General features: G+C 37.4%; 1 protein-coding gene across 7 annotated transcripts in view; it reads left to right on the top strand.

The window, feature by feature from the left end:
* The window catches only part of LOC106064992 (tetraspanin-18-like), a 252,594-nt gene that overhangs the window by 193,685 nt on the left and 38,109 nt on the right, over nt 1-20,800 (top strand). The window contains exon 1 of one of the 7 annotated variants that reach the window (XM_056029266.1): nt 5,108-5,604. The exons of the other annotated variants lie outside the window; for them this stretch is intronic. Within the exon in view, the coding sequence (XP_055885241.1) occupies nt 5,563-5,604 (42 nt within the window). The 5' untranslated portion in view covers nt 5,108-5,562. Of the gene's footprint in view, nt 1-5,107; nt 5,605-20,800 lie in introns of those variants that run through there. 7 annotated transcript variants of the gene reach the window in all.

Genomic DNA, 20,800 nt, shown 5'->3' with positions numbered 1-20,800 from the left:
CAGGTTGCATACATTTCCTGAAAGGTATTTCTTCTCTACATAGAGTCTGGGATGCTTAGCGTCTTTCACAATGTCAGTACATCTCGCTTCTCCAGTGCAATCTCTCTCTCTCTCTCTCTCTCTCTCTCTTACACCCATATACCCTAGCTAGATCAGGTTCCACAGAATCTCATAGTTCTTCTCTATGTCCAGTTTGTGTGTGTGTGTGTGTGTGTGTGGTATAAGGAGAAACACTAGAGTCTTTAGATGACAGACTACAGACACAGACAATCTTGTTGCACGTGAGTACTGTTGAGACTTCTACTCACGCTGTCACGTGTAGGAGCTAACTACATGTCTGATTACTTTGTGGAGTGTTATCAGCGTTTCTTAATAGCTACCTGAGTACCTAACATTGAACAATACAGTTTAGTATTGGTTCTTACAGAACATTACAGTGGATGACCCGACCCCTATATCTCTCTTTCTAGCTTAATACCTTTATAGTACATTTAGTAGGCTTCTTTAGTCAGCTATATTGGCATCTACATTTCATTATCTGGGCCCTTCAACTTAAGTCTATCTACTCTAAACTCTATTGAAATAGGTCAATAATTTATTGCATACAAAATACTAGTCGTCTTAAAGATCAGCTGTGACCTACAGCTTAAGAGTTATTGTGATCCGATATCAATTCGAGCTTACAGCAACTTGCTTATTAAAGTACAGAATACTCAAGACTTTCTGTCGTTAGTAGCAAGAATTATTCCTTACAAGGTCTCTGAGTGGTAAAGCGCAAGGCTTTCGAACTGAGAGTCTTGGGTTTAAATCTCGGTGAACTCTGGGATTTTTAATTTCTGGATTTTTAGGACTCAACTCTCATGGGAAAATCTCTGTTTAAAGTCCAAACAATTTATTGTGCGTTAAAATCCTATAAGAATAAAAGTTCTCAGATTGAATCATTGAAATATTAACTCAATTCTGAAACTGACTCATGAATAAAAAAAATGTTTGAAATTGTTTTCATTGTTTGGTGTGTTTCGACATTCGATTGGCCAAGAGTTTTGTAGTCCTCCATAGCACAGGTCAAAGCCTCATATACTTTAGTCTGAGGACTACTGATTATAAATCACAATGCGGGTAAACATTTTAACAATAAATTGCATAATTTTAAAATGTAGTGTTTACATCAGAATTATTAACGGTACCACTCAAATGAGAGTGACCAATACAACGTTATTCAACATACAACCCTTATTCCTGACTATCTTTCTCTCTCTTTCTCTCTCTCTCTCCCTCTCTCTTTCTCTCTCTCTCTCTCTTTCCCTCTCTATCTCTCTTGCTCTCTCTCTCTCTCTCCAAGTGACTATTCAAAACATCTAAATTAACTAATAATCAAGAAATCATATAAACCTTACCAGTTACGTGTTCTATGTAAAGACTTACAGTTAAATGCCCTACGTATTAATTATGTAGGTCCTAATTGAAGTCAGCCAACTTCACAACATCGCCCCAAAGTCCAAACTAACTTTGAAATAAATGTGCTTATGGACTTATTATATTCGAAGAAAATCTCATTTGGCCAATTTCATCATTTTTGGTTTTAAAAAAAAAGTCTAGATATATAGACCAACTAGACCTTAACAGAACTAACTTGTCCAGTATGTAAAAAGTCTAGATATATAGACCAACTAGACCTTAACAGAACTAACTTGTCCAGTATGTAAAAAGTCTAGATATATAGACCAACTAGACCTTAACAGAACTAACTTGTCCAGTATGTAAAAAGTCTAGATATATAGACCAACTAGACCTTAACAGAACTAACTTGTCCAGTATGTAAAAAGTCTAGATATATAGACCAACTAGACCTTAACAGAACTAACTTGTCCAGTATGTGGATCTTGCACTCTTGAAGTCATGTCCTATTGTTCTCTCACAAGCTACTACTTTTCTTTTGAAGAAGCAGCAGCTAACGTCAATCGCTATTGACTGTCCAGAAATATTTTTTTCTAACTCATTGTTTGGTTAACAATTCCAGGCTGCATGCGAAGAATCTCTCTCTCTCTCTCTCTCTCTTTCCGCGTTTTTTTCTTTTTTGCAGCTCTTTCTCTCTCTTTTTTTCTCTCTCTCTGTCTCTCTTCTAATGTGATTAAGATTGGAAGTAGAGTAATTGGCCTTTACCACGGAGACATGTTGGCGCGCACAAAGCCATTGGACACAGTTTCAGTAGTGTCCAGCGACCATTTAGTGCATCAGCTCATCTCTTTGTAACTTATTCAGTCGACCTCCTGCTGCTCCCCACCCCTTCCCTTTCTCTGTCTCTCTCACACAAATGCATGCGTCCCTTGGCTTACTTCATCACTCGATGAATGAATAGAAACATAGACAATGAAACTACAATGGCTATTTGTTGCTTTTCTTTACTCCCACGTCCCCATTCTCTCTCTCTCTCTCCCTCTCTCTCTCTCTTTGTTCTGTTAAAGAGTTTAGAACGAAATGCAAACCAGTGCTAGTTTCTTCTCTCACTCTCTCTAATTCTCTCAGTTTCTCTCTCTCTCCCTCTCTGTCTCTCTCTCTCTCTCTCTCTCTCTCTCTCTTGCACTCTTCTCTTTCTCGATGCTTAGAGGGGCTCAATACAGATGCCTAGATCGCAGGTAATGGTTATCCAATGACAATTTAAATACATGTTTGATAAGCCGAATGTCTTTGATCGAGGCCATACATTTCGATTCGAAAACATTGCATTTCCAGTGGTTCTCACAGACCAGCCACTAACACCACTATCAGACAAAACCACTGAGCTCCTGACTGGACACGCCCATGCGTGTGAAGAACAAAATAAAAACTTGCCAGAAATTGTTTTGTAAAGAGAAATCCTTAATTAAAATATAATTAAATCTCAAATCTCTTGTCCTTCGCTCCCTTTCATTAGTAGTTTGTAATGTACATCTTTAAGCAACAATATATGGCTACGAAATAGGTCCTACATCTTTATCTATGTCTGTACAAGTCAATCATATGAATGGCTGAATAATTTGAGTAGAATAGGTTATTTAAGTAGCGCGATGGACCAAGTCATACATACCTTTATAGCAGCTTGTGTAATGTTTTACAGTACTGTGTATTTAAGCTCTGTCTTGTGTCAGATTTGACTCTATAATATTTGCCGCCTAAAGTTCTGCCTAGGCATAGCTATATAATTTGTTTTGTCATGTATATAACAGGTTCAGTGTTAGAGTTAAATAATTTTAATCTTTTATTGTTATATTTAGTTACTGACGAAAAATAGAGAGGGGTAGTAAAAGTCTATTGTGTATAATTTGTGTTTTTGTCTTCATGTTTTTTAATGAAACGATGTGGCCCTATTGTTATAGAATCTGTTTCTGTTGTATTATGAAAGTCTTGAATCTTGTGGTTTGAATGACCTTTAATTTACTATCATTAATTCCATCATTGATAACTGCAGGCTGCTAGCTACGGGAATGATGAGAGGTTAATATCAAATGCATTGTTATATGCCAACACCCCCCCCCTCCTTTCTCTACCTGCTCTTACACAGCTAATTCAGCAGTTAAATCGACCAACACCCACACCGTTGCAAGGTGGGGGGTGTAGAGGGGGAGTAATAAGCGGGGAGAACAAACAAGACTTTTACTATTCAATAACACACACACACACACACGCAGAGTGCGTATACACACAGGCGTGCAAAGTATTGGTAAAATGCTTATTGCGCAATGTTACTGACACACTTCTGCTAGACTATCTTGCTTCACACAGGGGTGGCCACTCACATGCAGTCGCTTAGAGATGATCAGAAGTAGAGTTCCAGACCTGGGAGGTGGCAGTGTTCGTCTTAAGAACATGAGTGACATTGGAAATATCATATGTCACGTGTTAGTTCAGCGCTCTCCAGTGGCGACGTGTCTCTCGTGTGTCTCTCGTGTGTCTCTCTTCTGTCTCTCTACTTGTCGGACGTATGTCAGGACATCATCTGCCATGAATGGACCCCCCCACCACCCTTTTTCTATTTTCTCTGTTTTCCCTCTTTCTAGCAGTGAGTAGCACACACGTAGGCCCATCAATGTCGTTATGTCAGCAATCTCTCACACCAAATATGGTTCTTCTTGTCTTTCATATTTCTTAAAGATTCAATTCCGTGTTCCCTGGAGACTTGGGGGGGGGGGGGGAATAGGATACTACGTCACGTTTACTTCCTCTAAATCTCTTTGACGACAGGAAGAAATTAATTTCCTGCTCATTTTCTCTCTCTCTCTCTCTCTCCCCCCCCCCCCCCCGCGCCCTCTATAGTCTACCCTTTCACCCAACAATCACCCTCGGCCTTTTTTCCTTACACATTTTTAACATGAAATGACTGAAGTCCAGGTAGAATATACGTGTTTCTATTTACTGTGTAATGTCAAAGGTCACCATTGAATAACCTTTAGAGTTAACTCTAGTTAATCCACATGTCATTTTTATCATATATTCTTTCTTCACACTTGACTGCCTGCTGCTTGCATTTATTCTGATGTGATTTGTTTAGACGTCGACTAAAGAACGTGGTAGGACTAGGTAAACAAAATGTTTCTTAAATATTTTATTAGCCATTTTTTTTAACATCCATTCCATGACGTCACTTGCACACTCACAGTGCACATGTATTCGCGAGTTCCCCCCTAAATTTGTCACCCCAATGGTAGTTCTGCTCCCTAGGCACCCGAACTCCGTGAGTTTTGACTTCATTGCCAGGCCCCCCCCCCAATTTGCTTGCACCTCTAATGGCCCCTTGAGATTGGAAATTTAAAAGCCACCGCGTTTATGCATGACGTGCCCTCCCCTTAAAACAATAGCGGCATACATAAAACAACAAACCGTTGAGCAGGTGTGTGTGTGTATGTGTACATAAGGGTAGGTGTATTACCATGCGCGAAGCTGTGTGATGTCGCCTGTGGCTTACCCTCAGATCGATACTTTCTAAACGTTTTCTGCGGGATGTTCTCTCTGCCTATGTCTTATACCCTTGGTCTCCCTGTCAGCTACGGTGAGGTCTTCACAGACGCGTCGATCGCCTCGCTGTGTTGACAAACCGTGTTTATATATATATGTGTGTGTGTGTGTGTGTGTGTGTTCCATTCTGTGAGCATTGCATGACGTGAGTGGCGTTTCCGGTGAGGATAACTGTGTCTATCTGCCGTTACTGCGACGAAGGGAGGACTCAATGGAATATTCAGCTTTTCAATTGTGCTATTGTTTGTATAAATCTCGCGCAGTCATTGCGCAATGTAGTTCAACTCTGGTGCCAATGAGTTGTCCGAAGCGTGAGCACATGTATAACAATTTCATCAGTCACTGGCACGAATAATACTGAAGAGAGACGTGTTAATAGATAAAGAACCATGAACGTACCAAAGGGACGCTACTTTATGGATTTACTCAAATATTTCATCTAGTAGTTTAAAAAGACAACTTACTTGTGTCTAAAGTAAGAATAAAGTAGGCCGGTTGGATTTGAACCTACGCCACTTCTGACACCGCGTTGGTTGAAGGACAACAAGGCACTATTTCCTGTTTTTCACAATGAGCATGGACAGGGTGACTCTCATTCGAGAAGGGAATAAGGTCAGTCTAGTTATGTCCTAAAAGTAATATATTCATCTCTTCCCAGAGGGACTTACCCCGTTCTTTTAGTTTTGGTGTGGAATGGTTTTACTGAAAAGTATTACAGAAACAAATCAATGAATAGTCAGGTAGACATAACTTTAACGTTCTTGGAGAGAAGAACAAAATAACAGCAATCTACAATAGAATTACAGCGTGGAGAGTCGTTACATTAAATAGATCTATATGGTCTAAGACTAAGACTGCTTTATTGATCCTTACGGAAATTTGTTGTGATTACAAGGACTCGTTTCTCATATAAAGACAACACAACCGAAACATACACATACAATGCACATACTTGTATCTTGTCAAAGTCAATGTATTCTATGGATAGGACAAGTCAATATATTCTATGGATATGACAAGTCAATGTATTTTATAGATAGGACTCTCTATCGTTGTATATTTTTTGCCACGATAATAGAACTGACCTAAAGAACAACTATATTGTCATCTTAAAACCCAACTATCTCACTTTGTTGTCCAGCATAAGTACACGATTATTTATTTACAAACAAGTTTTATATCTTAAAACATATTTATAAGGTAGAGCTCATTTATTCTAGTCTTTGTTGTCAATGGTTGGGTTTGTGAAAGTAATTTTAAGAAAATCTTGTGTTTTTTTGCATGAACACTTTTCCAGGGCACAGGTCAGTTTGTAGTCATATTTATTTAGCATTGAAGTCAGCTAATGATGGAAAATTACATTTTAAATAAGCCTTTTAAATATATATTTTTTTAAATGATCTCCGCTCCTCCCGTTCGTCAATAATTGTGTCGTCTGCTAATTTAGATGGCGCTGCCTGTTGCGAGCAGCATTTAGAGTGTGTTACTGTGTAGTGTTCAGTTCTCCATTGAATTGGCAAAGAAAGAAATAAAGTCATCAAGAAGATCTGAGATTAAACATGGTAGAATATCAGACATGAAAACATGATTAAAGATCAGGCATAACACATGGTTGATGCTGAGACCAAACTAACTGAGAATTCGGTATGAATAGCTCTTTTGGAAAATGGCAAGTACAAGAGTTGTGTCCTCCTTATTGTCGTCTGATTATTTGTGGTACTTAAGTTTGTATTGTCGTCTGATAGACTCTGGTACTTTAGTTTGTATTGTCGTCTGATAGACTGTGGTACTTTAGTTTGTATTGTCGTCTGATAGACTCTGGTACTTTAGTTTGTATTGTCGTCTGATAGACTGTGGTACTTTAGTTTGTATTGTCGTCTGATAGACTCTGGTACTTTAGTTTGTATTGTCGTCTGATAGACTGTGGTACTTTAGTTTATATTGTCGTCTGATAGACTCTGGTACTTAAGTTTGTATTGTCGTCTGATAGACTCTGGTACTTTAGTTTGTATTGTCGTCTGATAGACTCTGGTACTTTAGTTTGTATTGTCGTCTGATAGACTCTGGTACTTTAGTTTGTATTGTCGTCTAATAGACTCTGGTACTTTAGTTTGTATTGTCGTCTGATAGACTCTGGTACTTTAGTTTGTATTGTCGTCTGATAGACTCTGGTACTTTAGTTTGTATTGTCGTCTGATAGACTCTGGTACTTTAGTTTGTATCGTCGTCTGATAGACTCTGGTACTTTAGTTTGTATCGTCGTCTGATAGACTCTGGTACTTTAGTTTGTATCGTCGTCTGATAGACTCTGGTACTTTAGTTTGTATTGTCGTCTGATAGACTCTGGTACTTTAGTTTGTATTGTCGTCTGATAGACTCTGGTACTTTAGTTTGTATTGTCGTCTGATAGACTCTGATACTTTAGTTTGCTATCGACACATTTCCTTGATACCTCTTCCAGGGTTGACCATATGCCGCACATCATTTCATCCTCTAGTTCTCTAACTCAGTGTTTCCCAAACTTTTTCCTTAACTCAACACTTCACACATTCGGAGTATTTAGTGGAACATTTTGATCCGAGAGTGGAAAATGGAAGAACTAACGTGTACAAGATTTGTACCAGACAGACAGACAGACAGACAGAGTGAGTTGATATAAGCTTTAGAAAAAAAAATCCAAAATGAATGTAGGTGCTATTGATAAATGTTTTATTCCAAAAGCGTTCTTTTACTTAAAGTGTTAAAGTTTTTAAAAATTCATGGGACGCGACTCATGGAATTCAAAATTTAGTGAAGATAGAATTAAGCATGCCAATATGTCTCCTATGTAGCTATAGTAATGTAAAAAGAATTACAAACCAACTTGACAAAAAAGCTATTATTATGATGTTATTGAAAATTATAATTATGGTAATATTACATAATATGTACACATGTATATACTATTTACATTATAATAATAAGACTTGTCTTCAAGTCCGAAGATTAGTGAGGAATGCAGTATTTCCTGTGGATGCATAGCCCCAGGTCACAGCTGTGACCTACATATTTGCCACATCCAAGGCAAGCATAACCGTTGTCCGCAGGTGGTCGATTTAGATTTCCTTTTCGCCGTCTTCGTTTGTCCTCGGCAGCGGATTTTCTTTTGGTCTCAAATGTGTATCCCGAGGCCTTCGTGAGTGACCTCCAGCTGTCTCGTTCTGAGGCTGCATGCAAACAGGTTCTCTCTTCTATGTCAGCTAAGGAAAGTTGACGCTGGTTATTTGAAGCGTTTCCATGGGGCGACCACCTTTCAGCTCACCAAAAAAAGACTGTCTTTGGCATGGTTCTATCAAAACAAATACTTTGACGACCCCGTAAGGGGTGTCTACAAGCTTAATCATCCCTTCGATACCTAGTCTTGCACTATCTTATCTGAGACGAAGTCGGGAAGTCGGATTAGCCACAGGGCAGGAAGGCCTAGGCCTTTCATCAGCAATGATAAAGTGTTAAACGAATCGAGTCCTCCCTGGTTTCTCATTAGGACAGTTGGGTCTTAGTGAATCATGAATTGCACTTGTAAGGCTTGCGCTAATACCATTGTTGATAACATACAATAGCCCATACATTCTGTTCCAGTGATGCACTTTTACACTTTAAGCTTCAAGAATTACGTAATAGTCTTGACTTTGAAAAAGGGGGATAACTCCTGGCTTGGTTATGATGCAATACTCAGGGGAGCTAACTCAACGGATGTGTACAATAATAATAATTGTTATCAAGGTAAAACGCCCCCTCCCTTCTTCTTCTTCTTCTTCTCTCTCTCTCTCCCTCTCTCTCTCTCTCTCTCTCTCTCTCTCTTTCGCCCGCTCTCTCTCTTTAATTGATTTTTACTTTAAATTTCATTCCGCCAGTTGCCCTGGAAACTGCTTTGCTCTGTTATTACCCAGTCTTTGAAATAATGGGAATGATTAGCCTTATTTATGTGTGCAATCTCTGGTTAAATATCTCTGGCAGTATGTTGCACCGTGTGGCTTAGGAATGGTAAATGAAAGGTAATAAAGACAACATCCTGTTGCTGATTCTATATTTATTTCAGCTTTATTACTTGTAGGTTTTACTGAAGACTACCAAGACCACTCACTATCTACTAGATCTAGGCTCCAATTATTCTTGATAGATCGTCCTGTGTAATAATAAAAACAGTCAGTTTTTTATCGTTAATTCATTTAAACAATAACATTTGTTCTTTCTGACATTTTAAAATATCAATTGAAAATTTTCAGAAATTAAGTCTTCTTAATTCAGAATAGCTAACAATAATTTAATTGCTTTATGATTTAGCTTATGTCTATACCTAACAAGAGAGTCAATGTCTGTGTTTAGCTTATGTCTATACCTCACAAGAGAGTCAATGTCTGTGTTTAGCTTATGTCTATACCTCACAAGAGAGTCAATGTCTGTGTTTAGCTTATGTCTATACCTCACAAGAGAGTCAATGTCTGTGTTTAGCTTATGTCTATACCTAACAAGAGAGTCAATGTCTGTGTTTAGCTTATGTCTATACCTCACAAGAGAGTCAATGTCTGTGTTTAGCTTATGTCTATACCTAACAAGAGAGTCAATGTCTGTGTTTAGCTTATGTCTATACCTCACAAGAGAGTCAATGTCTGTGTTTAGCTTATGTCTATACCTCACAAGAGAGTCTATGTCTATGATGCTAAGGAAAGTCAATGTTTGTACTTATCAATATAAGTATATGCTGCCATCAAAAGTCTGTTACGACGCTTAACTCTGTTTTCACCTATTTGGAATCAACTTCAGTTACAAGAATAAAAACATTAGTTAATACTCGTCCTTCTCCACGTTGAAACAGTTGGTACATGTTTAATTTGAGCAGTAAACTTGAAACTGTTGGTACATGTTTAGTTTGAGCAGAAAACTTGAAACCGTTGGTACATGTTTAGTTTGAGCAGAAAGCTTGAAACCGTTGGTACATGTTTAGTTTGAACAGAAAACTTGAAACAGTTGGTACATGTTTAGTTTGAGCAGAAAGCTTGAAACTGTTAGTACATGTTTAGTTTGAGCAGAAAGCTTGAAACTGTTGGTACATGTTTAGTTTGAGCAGAAAGCTTGAAACTGTTGGTACATGTTTAGTTTGAGCTGAAAACTTGAAACAGTTGGTACATGTCTAGTTTGAGCAGAAAGCTTGAAACCGTTGGTACATGTTTAGTTTGAACAGAAAACTTGAAACAGTTGGTACATGTTTAGTTTGAGCAGAAAGCTTGAAACTGTTAGTACATGTTTAGTTTGAGCAGAAAGCTTGAAACTGTTGGTACATGTTTAGTTTGAGCAGAAAGCTTGAAACTGTTGGTACATGTTTAGTTTGAGCAGAAAGCTTGAAACTGTTGGTACATGTTTAGTTTGAGCTGAAAACTTGAAACAGTTGGTACATGTTTAGTTTGAGCAGAAAACTTGAAACTGTTGGTACATGTTTAGTTTGAGCTGAAAACTTGAAACTGTTGAATTTCATTTTCTTTTTCTTTATTTTCTCTCACTTCTTTTTTCTTTTCTGTGAGTCTCTTTATGCTCTTCTTTCTCTTCTCTCTTCCTCTTTCATTTTTCTTCAGTTCATTCTCTCTCTTCATCTCCCTCTTCATCTCTCTTTTCTCGATTTCTAAAATTATACTTTTGTATTAAACACTTTATGTAAGTCTTTTATGTCCCAGATGTTTTGTTTTATACATTTAGTTAGTCCCAAATGTATTAAACACTATGTCATTTTTTTCTCTCTCTTTCTCTCTCTCTCTTTCTCTCTCACGTGTATTGATTTAGTGTACTCAAGTTAAATCTGTAGACGATTTGGTAATAGCCCCAAGCAACCAAGGAAGGAGAGGTTCTCACAGCGTTCCTGATGTACGAAGCAGCGACATGATTGTAAATCAATGTAAGGAGACTGCAACAGTTCATAAATATAATCAGGTTATCGGCGAAATTAGTTCATAGTCAACTTGTGACATTCAAAGACTTCTGTCATATTTACATTCAAACTTCTGTCATTTTTCATAGAAAGACTTGCCTCCTATTTACATACAAAGACTTCTGCAGTTGCTGCTACCATAAAATTTCCGAGTATCAAGTAATTGGTGCTGACAGCTGGCAAATAGTTTCCATTATTGTACAAGAAATTGTGTTTGTTTTTTTCTTTTCTTCACCAAAAAAAATTCACGACTACAAAGAAAAAAATCTAACAGTGGTTCTAAAAAAAAATTAGGTATCTCTCTATCACTTGTAGGCTCTGGCCTCAAACATAGATTTAGATCTAAAATAAGTTGTAGCAAAAAAACGTGGAAAGGGTGTCAGCTGATCTTGCTAATTGACCAATCATAAGACTTGTTTCGAAATTTTAAAATTACTTTGTAACAGACTAAATTCTTTTGATTACTCGTTGAGTTTCTGTCATTCAAGTTCATACAACATAAAAGTATTTACTTTTCAAAATACTTCAGTTTCAAATTCTATAAGTAAATCAAAAGTCATATAGGCCTAGATATGCTACTCTATAAATATGTGTAAACATACACACACAAGGTTAAGAGTTTGAGTTTAGGTTTGTGTTGTTGTCTTTATATTGTTAAAAAGTCTTTCAACAGAATGTGGACACTGTTGGGGTGTTGTCAGTTATGTTATGAAAGTGGTGGGTCTTCTGACTTCATGATCATCATCATCACTCCTTTGAGTTCCTCATGGAACATAGGGCCTCGAAAAAAACACGCCACTCTCCACGGTCTCTTGCTAGCTTTTTGATGGTTTCCCAGCTCTTCCCGGTCTTCTCTGCTTCTTCACGTACACTGCATCGCCATGTTCTTTTTGGTCTTCCTCTGCGTCTTGTTCCCTGGGGGTTCCACTCTAAGGCCTGCCTAGCTCTGTTGCTGGTATCTTTTCTAAGGGTGTGACCAATCCATCTCCACTTCCTCTCTAAGTTCTGCACTTCTATATTTTTCTGTCCACTCATCTCCCACATTTTGGTGTTTTCTACTTTCTATTTTCTTCTAACTTGAGATGATCTTATTTGTATTCGCGAGTGCCTAGTATGAACAACACTTTAAGAGAAAAAGATAATCCGGCCTTTTATGAATATAATAATTTATAATTTACACAGCAGGACACAGTCCGCGTCATCAGCTATAGACTAATACGTCCTTTCCTAAGCACTACTACAAGAGGTTTGTCCGTGAGTCTGTCCCTAAGCTATGTCTGTTCTATATTTTAAATGTACAGTCGCGTCACTAAGGAAATCCCCGATTAACCCCTAACTTCTACGCGTCTATCAAGTCATTACAACACAACGTGTGTAGGCTCTAGCACTAGATCATTTCAATCATTTCGAGAAGCAATGATGTTGAACAGTGCATTGGGATTGACTTTGTTAAAGAATTAGAGTGCATCAAAGAAAGCATAGCTGGGTTGAATTTAGAGCTAGGATGTGGGTTGAAAACAGCTGTAATTGTAAGCTAAACAGAGAGAGAGAGAGAGAGAGAGAGTGAATGAGAAAAAGGCAGAAGGATGAAGAAAAATAAATACATTAAAAAGCAGACTCTATATTTTGTCCTTAGATATAGCTAATATGCTTTTTAAAGAGTGATTTAATATATAACTTAAATATACTTATAATATAAACACACCATGAATCAAATTCCTTTAAGGCAGGGTTTGTTCTCCTTCCTTTTTTGTTTCCTTCGTTCATCCCTCACCCCCCTCCTCCTCCAGACAACTTTGCAATTTAAACGAAGTAATATTACCAGCCTCCATATTGGATTGTCTACGTGGAGAACACAAAATTGGTTTTTCATAACCATAAATAAAGTTTATTCTTCCCGTTCATTAAGTTTTCTATTGACCTTTCATTCAATTAGTTTTCACATTTCCTGGAATAGCAGGACATAAAAAATATAATGAAATCACTACTAAATTTTAAATAATGTGTATTAGCTCAATCATTAGACGATTACTTCAATGCTTTATGTTCAGAGACATCTCCACAAAATAACTTTAAGAGCAATCTATACTGAATGGGTAATCAACAACCAAATGAGCAATCAGAATGGGTACTAAACCAAATTGGCAATTAAAATGAGCAATCAACAACCACATGAGCAATAATATGGGCAATTAATAACCATATGGGCAATCCTAATGGGCAATAAAGAACCCAATGGGCAAGCAACTCTCTATAACGATTCCGTTTTTATCAAAGAACGATGGTTACTCTGAAGGACACATGTGTTGATGGTCATTTCACAAAAGCTTGTTCACTGGTCATCGGTCCGCAGTTTCAATATTCACTTTTAAGTCAACTGTTCTGGGCTGGGTCTGCTGTTCCTACATTCACTCCTTAATCCACTGACCATCAGTCCGCTGTTCCTAGATTCACATGTAAGTCCTTTTCTCATGTTGACTACGACTAAATCATCTGCCTCTAAGTTCACTATTGCTGTGTCCACTATTCCCAGTCTCAATGTTCGTAGATCACCTACTTTATGTCCAATGGTAATAAACCCATCTTTCGACTTGTTCAATGTTCCCAAGCCTAATGTTTTCTTAAGTCATTTTACTGCAAGTCCAGTGATCCCCTGCTCCTCAAGCTTTTCTTAAGGAAAATATATTTTGAAATACATGACGTATTCTAATTGTTATATAACAGTTTGTATACATACAACTAACATTAAAAAGGAAATACATTACGCCTTGATATCCAACAATGACATAGTAATTCACGTTTATAATGACATTATGTATTATCTTCTAATGTTTGTTTTTGGTATTTTGTAAAGATTATTTTTTTAAACGTACCACATTTGAAAAAAAAGTTATTTACATTTACCATTAAATAAATGTGCACATTAAGTTTGTTAAATATTTTTAAAAATAACAGAATGACCAAACTAAAATGTCTATTTGTTGTCATTACTAAATCTCTAATGGGCAACGCCTACATTTACAAAAAAATGGCTCGGTTTTTGGAGACATTCCAAATTGTCTTCCACTTTTCTTAACAATCTAAAAATATTTTTTCTTACAAAAATAAAAATATTTTTTTTTTATTGTAGCCACTCTTTTGTCTGACCAATCGGACCATAAATAATGACCATTTTATCATCACGCATTAAAGACACTCGCTCTTCCACCATGGCAATTACTCAGAGAGCAACGGCTGGTCAAGACGACTTAAGACACAATGTTAGAAAAAGACTTATCTCGGAGACATTCTCTTTGATATTATTGTTAATGGGCTGAGTGAAGAAAACAAACTAATTAAGCTTTTTTACAAACAGCGACAAACAAGAGAGACAAACAAAAAGACAAACACAAACAAATAAGAGTAAACACTATCCCAATGTGAATCTAATGGAAGACAATAGGCCTGCTGAGAGCGACATGGCGTGATAAAATTGAGATAATTGCAGGTAGAAAATTATTTAATCTATGCTACACTATAAGTAGCTAGTCTAGTCTAGGTTATGTTCTTCCTTGTATTGAGGTTTGTTATAACCCTTGTTGTTGACTGTGTTCTTATTCATGTGACTCATTCACTGTTAAGTATATTTAAATAACATAAAATATAATACAAGTGAAAGAACAGCTTTTAAATCCATTTTAAGTGCTTTCTTTTAAAGAAAATACGAAAAACATGCACATTTCTTTTAAAACAATAAAATAACAGCACTAAAGCCACTCCACTGAGAGAGACGAAGGTATTAAAAAGAGGGCGGGGTCACGAACAGCCCAAACAAATACTACGGTTAAAATAAATAATAATGAAGGAATTAAATCAATGCTTCTTGGCTTTCTTTTGTTGCCTAGTACTTTAAACGTTTTATTTTAACTAATATAATGTTTTACCCTTAAGAGATCTACCATATACGCGTTAAGGAAAGCTAATTTATTAGATCCTTGTGGTGTCCGTGTGCTTGCATTGAAGAACCTAGGACTTATTTCAGAGCAACACGTCCGCAATTACTAAAGTTCCCCTTTCAGACCTTGCGATCTCTATGGCAGAAGATGTAAAGGTAATCTGTTGCTGTGGCCCACGGGTAACGAGGGGTCGTGTGGCCAGCACAACGACCAACCGCCTTTACTTTCTGCAACTAATGTCAGGTACCCATTAGAACTGGGTGGACTCAGAGGCGCCCAAAGATCCCGAAATTAAAAATCCTAGTCTTCACCAAGATTCGAACCCGGGACTTTTACTGGAAGAAGAATAAAACGAACTCTGAAAAAGGTAGAAATAGATCTAGATATTATTCAGAATTGATGAGAATCTCATCAGAAAAATCTGATTTGATTAGCTACAGTAAAAGTCTTACGAAATTCAGAAAATCTAATTTGATCATAATTAGCCACAGTAAAAGTCTTAAGAAATAACCTTCGCCTTGAAATAACCCTACGACGTAATCAAGAATTTTTTCTCGTTTTCGTATGACGGAACTCTTCCTCAAATCTACAACGATCTTCACCCACACCATATTTTGTTTTTAAGCATATGTACATTATTCGCCGTATTTCACCGTTTAGACATCACTAACCAGCAAAGTTGCTTGTGAGACTCTACATTGATCACTGAACTTTGCCATTTAGACATCACTAACCACCTAAGTTGCTTGTGTCAGACCCCAGCATTGTAGTTCGAGTGAGAAAAAGTATATTTGTACAAAGACAGATGACACAAAGAATCGCGCTTGACGCGCTATTTGTCATTGTCCGACTCGACTTGACCAATAGAAACCTGATCAATGTATGATCCTTACATCCATTACCGGATCTCTCTGGACAGTCCATACATTACTTACAGCTCCAGCCTCTCTGACCTCCCCCACCACCATTCTGTAACTGAATTACCCGCCAACGCCCCAGACTCTTTCAATACATTTCCATACGACAAATTGAGTCTTGTCAAGACAGAGGCGTGGTCCTGATGGTCTCATTAGAACAGTGGCGTCTCCTGGTTGGTCTCATTAGGAACGTTCCCCGACTTTGTGTAAACCTCTGCGACTCTTGAAGTTGTTTTGATATTTTCATTTCAGCATTGGCGTGTCTGTCGGGATGATTTCAAGTCTCCGATTTCATTGGCGTCATGTCGACAGGGTCGTGTCGGTATTCTCCCGCTGTGGCAGCGGCGTGTCCGCGACTTTGATACGACCGCCGCGCGATCACAACTATGACTGGGTGAGCAGAAATAAATTGGGCCAAGTGCCAGGGGGCAAATATTAACTGAGTTACCTTTCCTTGTCTCCCCCTTTCCTCTTCCTGGCGGCCTGTCATTGGCCAGATCGATACAGTGACCATACCCTAACCATCAAGTGGTGGTTGTCTAAGTCAACACTCCGTGCTCTTTCCTCCCTCTCCCCTCTCGTCTCCACATCCTCCCTTCTCATTGGTGCACTCAGCATACTCTTACTCGCTCAGCCGTTCCCCCCCCCCTCTCTGTCCACTTTCCTTTCGCCATGGCCAAATGTTTTTTTTTTTGTTCTTGCCTTTGGCGCATCAGGCTGACAGTTAGTGTTGGGTCACGTTGTGAAATTGGTAATGTCACTGACAGTCCCGTTTGTCAGCTGCGGCATATATTTCGAAGCAGTAATTTATTTTCGAGTTGTCTGTGTCAACAGAATTATTCCCCTTGTGTGAAATAACTAGAATTAAACATCTGAAAAATGTGTGTGTGTTTTTTTTTGTCTGTTGTCCCCCTTTTCCCCACTTTGTTTTTCTGCTTTAACTGTTTTTTTTTTAAATAGATTTGTTGAAAGTCTCCTTAACAATTAAAGGGAAAAAAACATTCATTACAATAGCATTCTTATAACGAAAGTAAAGGAACACTGTTTTTAAGGAAACATTCTCTGGTGTGGGAAATAATTACACAATGCAAGTTTATATCTTGACACCGTTATTTTGACACCAGACAACTTTTTTTTTTCTTGAGAAACTTTTGTTTAAATTGTATATTATCTGCTTTCTGAAGACTGGTTAAAACATGCTTAGTTTGATTAGGAAATTAGGAGAATTAGGAAAAAAAACTTTATTTCGTGAGTGGTAATCTTGAAACCAAAAATGTTGCTAGGGCTACACAGGAAATAACAACAAGTTTACAGATAGAGACCATAGACCTTTCTATTATATAAATACCTGGACTGGAACACGGAAACAAATTCTTATCCGATAATGATCAAATCACAGACCTATATATATATATATATATATATATTGTTATGTACGTAACTCTTTTTCAAGCTGTAAGGGAACTAGCAGCGAATCTAGGAAAATCAATCTTTTCTGTCTTAGAAAAGTAATGATCTTTAGTTTTAAATTTTTAGAAATAATGCAATACCATTTTGATGAATTAAAACAAATGGCGCTATTAATCACAGAACGATATATTAACGCAAATCTATGATATAAAGCCATTTCCTATTAGTTTCCATTGAGATCATGTTACGACAATCCTAGATCTAAATCAAAATAATTCAAGTCTGTTGAGTTTAATCATTGTATGATTTTAGATTGTACATTTAAATAGATTGATTACCTAGATCTTTCTATATCTAGATTATGTATCTAAAAATTGCAAAATAATAATTATGAGACGAGTGTGCTCTTATTTTAGATGTTCAATTACATAGCTTAGAATTGTAAAAAAAAACAAACAACTTTACTTCTTATAACTACTTTACTAAACAACGCCATATTTCAGCTTTTTAAAAAGTTTTACATGACATTTGTGTGTAGTGTTAGAGATCCCCATGTCCAGTCTAGGTCTGTGATAGAAATAAATAGTGTAGAAACAATATGGACGTCCAAGATAGAAGACTCAACATTGTCCCTATGTAAATAAACATTGAAGAAGTCTTAGCATGTTTTCTGTTTTGAGCGTGCTGAATTCTCCTTGAGCGTCATGTCTTTGGTGGAGCACAAGTGTCCCAGCATTAGCTTGTCCATCTCTACCGTATGCCTTAGTTGCACCTTCTAATTTGTTGTATTTCAAGAGAAGAATAGAAGCTTGTAGATTTCAGCTGTAACAAACTTTAGACAAGAATTGTTACTTTTTGTTAGTACATGATTTTGTGGAGTTTCGAATCGATGCAATACGTTCGATGACACTTCAAGAGACTCTGGTGTGAAATAGTTGTCATGGCTTGTTAAAGATGGACAATTATTATGGATAGATAACTCTACTTCTAATGTTGGTTGTCTCCATCAGCAGTAATTAGAGGGGAGGTGGGATACGGCTGAAAGAGGAAAGTGAAAGAAAGAGGAGGGAAGATGCCTGGAAGATGTTGAGGTGGAAGAAGAGACTGGTTGGGGGGAGGCTACTTTTAAAATGAAGGGAATTAAAAAGTTCACCTATTTCTAAAGAAATATTTGTATCTTGGTCTTCAGAATCTAACTTTGTGCATCTCGGGCCTTAGGAAGTTCTGCTTGTTGCTTGTCTCTTTCTTTCGTGACCCTGCAGGCACGGACATTAATGTCTTCATTTACACACACGCACTCTCTTTCTCTCTCTTTTTCTTTCATTCTTTTTCTCTCGCACGCTTTCTTTTTCTTTTACTTTCTCAGTCTTTCTTTTTTTTTTCTCCTTTTCTTTTTTAACTCCTTTTCTTCCTTCCTCTCTCTCTCTCTCTTGTATTTTATTCAGAGCCCTCATTCTCTGTTCTACTTTATGTTCAAACCTTGTTTCTCCCCCGCACACGACGACAGACTTTAATATTCTGTTCAATGACTAAACTGGCTCTTATTCATCTCTCCCCTAATAATGTTTGTTCATTGTTGATTTGAAATGTGTATTCACCGCCTCATACAATAAACTAGTGACAGAGGCTTTGTTTATTTTTCTGAACTAAGAGACACAAAACTAGTTCACACTGTTCACATGGACGTCCCTAGGAGAATGGCCGGAATAAGAATTATTAAACTATTTCAGTTTTAACTGGGTCGATTTCTAATAGTATGATTATTGTTGTGTTATTTTTTTTTTTAATTTAAACTTGGTTCTTTGAGGGCTGAGCTTTAATCTACGTGAACCGGAAGTAAAAGTCTCGAAGATGTTCCTCGGTTAGTAGAATTAAGAGTCTTTAATATACAACCAAACGTATCTGTGTATACATAATAGCAGGCATATATCGGTACATACAAGGATGGTGTCAGTATACACATAATAGTTTCAGTACATACATACTAGTGTCACGTGACAGACTTTGTTTACACCAATGTGTTTGGGGGAGGGGCAGGGCAAAAAGAATGTATTTACTAAGCTACCAAGCAATGAATTAATACTTTCTTACTGCTGCTACAGTACCGTATCACTTGCTCAATTTAAAACAAAAATGAAGTGAAAAAATGTTTAGTTTGGAGATAATCTATAATGAAAGTTCAATAAAATCACAATATGTGATAGTCTAGGAGAAAATGGCAAGGGACCCAGCTAGAAGCGACTTCAGGGCCCTGATGCGTGGATGCATGCTGCCATTCAGTGCCATTCTGCAGATCTGACACATGGTGATGGTCTGTTTTGTTGATGATTCTAGATGTTGATGTTGCATGCGAGTTCGTTGAAGACACAACAACAGAGTAACAAAGAATACACTTGATAACGCAGGCTTATAACTTCAAAAATGTAATAAGCAATAAAAAGGGCACAGTCCTCTGTCGTCCTCTAAGGCGTCTTGTCCGTTACTCTTCTAGTTCGTAATCCTACTTTTTAATTACTCGTCACGTCACTATGGAAAAACCCGATTAAACTCAACTTCTACGCACCTTGTGTCATTACATACATCATTGGAAGGCTCATCAGTGTTAAGGCAACTATAATAATTGGCATTTCCTTTTAATTAATCTCGACCTCTTGCTCGGTCTGATGACCTGGTTGGGAATGGATAATGAGGGGGTAGACGGGTCGTTAGGAGTGATCAAGTGCAGGATTTTGTACTTTCAGTCCATCAGCCCATCTATGTTTTTGAAATGTAAGACTTCGTTGTGGAAAGGATCGAAATTCTCGACCATCACGTTCATCCTCAGACTGGATGTAGGGCTATTGTTGCGCCGTTTTTTTTATTTTTTTTTTTTTTTATGTTTTGTAATTCATGAATAGATTATAGGGAGTTTTGATTATCACAATAGTTCGTAAAATATTGATCCGTAAGGATCAATAAAGCAGTCTTAGTCTTAGTCTTAGTCTTAGTCTTAAGTTTTATATTATTCTTAATAGGGTTAATGCCTTGGTTGGTTGCTATCACGTACATTTTCTAAAACGTAAATATAGACTCATTTTATTATTATTATTATTTTTTGGATAGCTAACACATCCACAGTGAGGTAAGACTTGAAGTCCGTTGTCGATTTTTGCCAGGTTATGTCCCTTACCAGACTTCTGTAATCCCAATGAGAAAGCCTCCAGAGTAATCCTCTCCTGTGCCGTCTGTCTCCTTGTTTGTTTTGAAACAATCACAGCTCCATAATAACCTTAATTAAACGGATTTGGACTTTATTATTTTTTACGCAAGTTAGAAAAAAATATTGAAGATGGAAAGGGAAAAAAAAAGTAGAAAAAAAAATAATAAAGCCTCTGGCGGGATTTATAAAGGGAAGCCACTCCAGCATTAGAAATTTTTATTCTAGTTACGGTTCTTGCCGGCAGGACTTGAACATTGACTAATTTCTGTGTTTGGCCAAGTGAAGAACTTCCATCCTTTCGGATTTAGTCTCTCAGTAAGGACAATGTACTCCAGAGTGAAGCCAATAGTGCGGGCCGCAAGGTATGAGGTAACCCAACATCTAGACT

This window comes from Biomphalaria glabrata, chromosome 5 (genome assembly GCF_947242115.1).
Source record: "Biomphalaria glabrata chromosome 5, xgBioGlab47.1, whole genome shotgun sequence".
Taxonomy (NCBI): domain Eukaryota; kingdom Metazoa; phylum Mollusca; class Gastropoda; family Planorbidae; genus Biomphalaria; species Biomphalaria glabrata.
The sequence above is the reverse complement of the archived record's forward strand: the minus strand, read 5'-3'. Positions and strand labels throughout refer to the sequence as shown.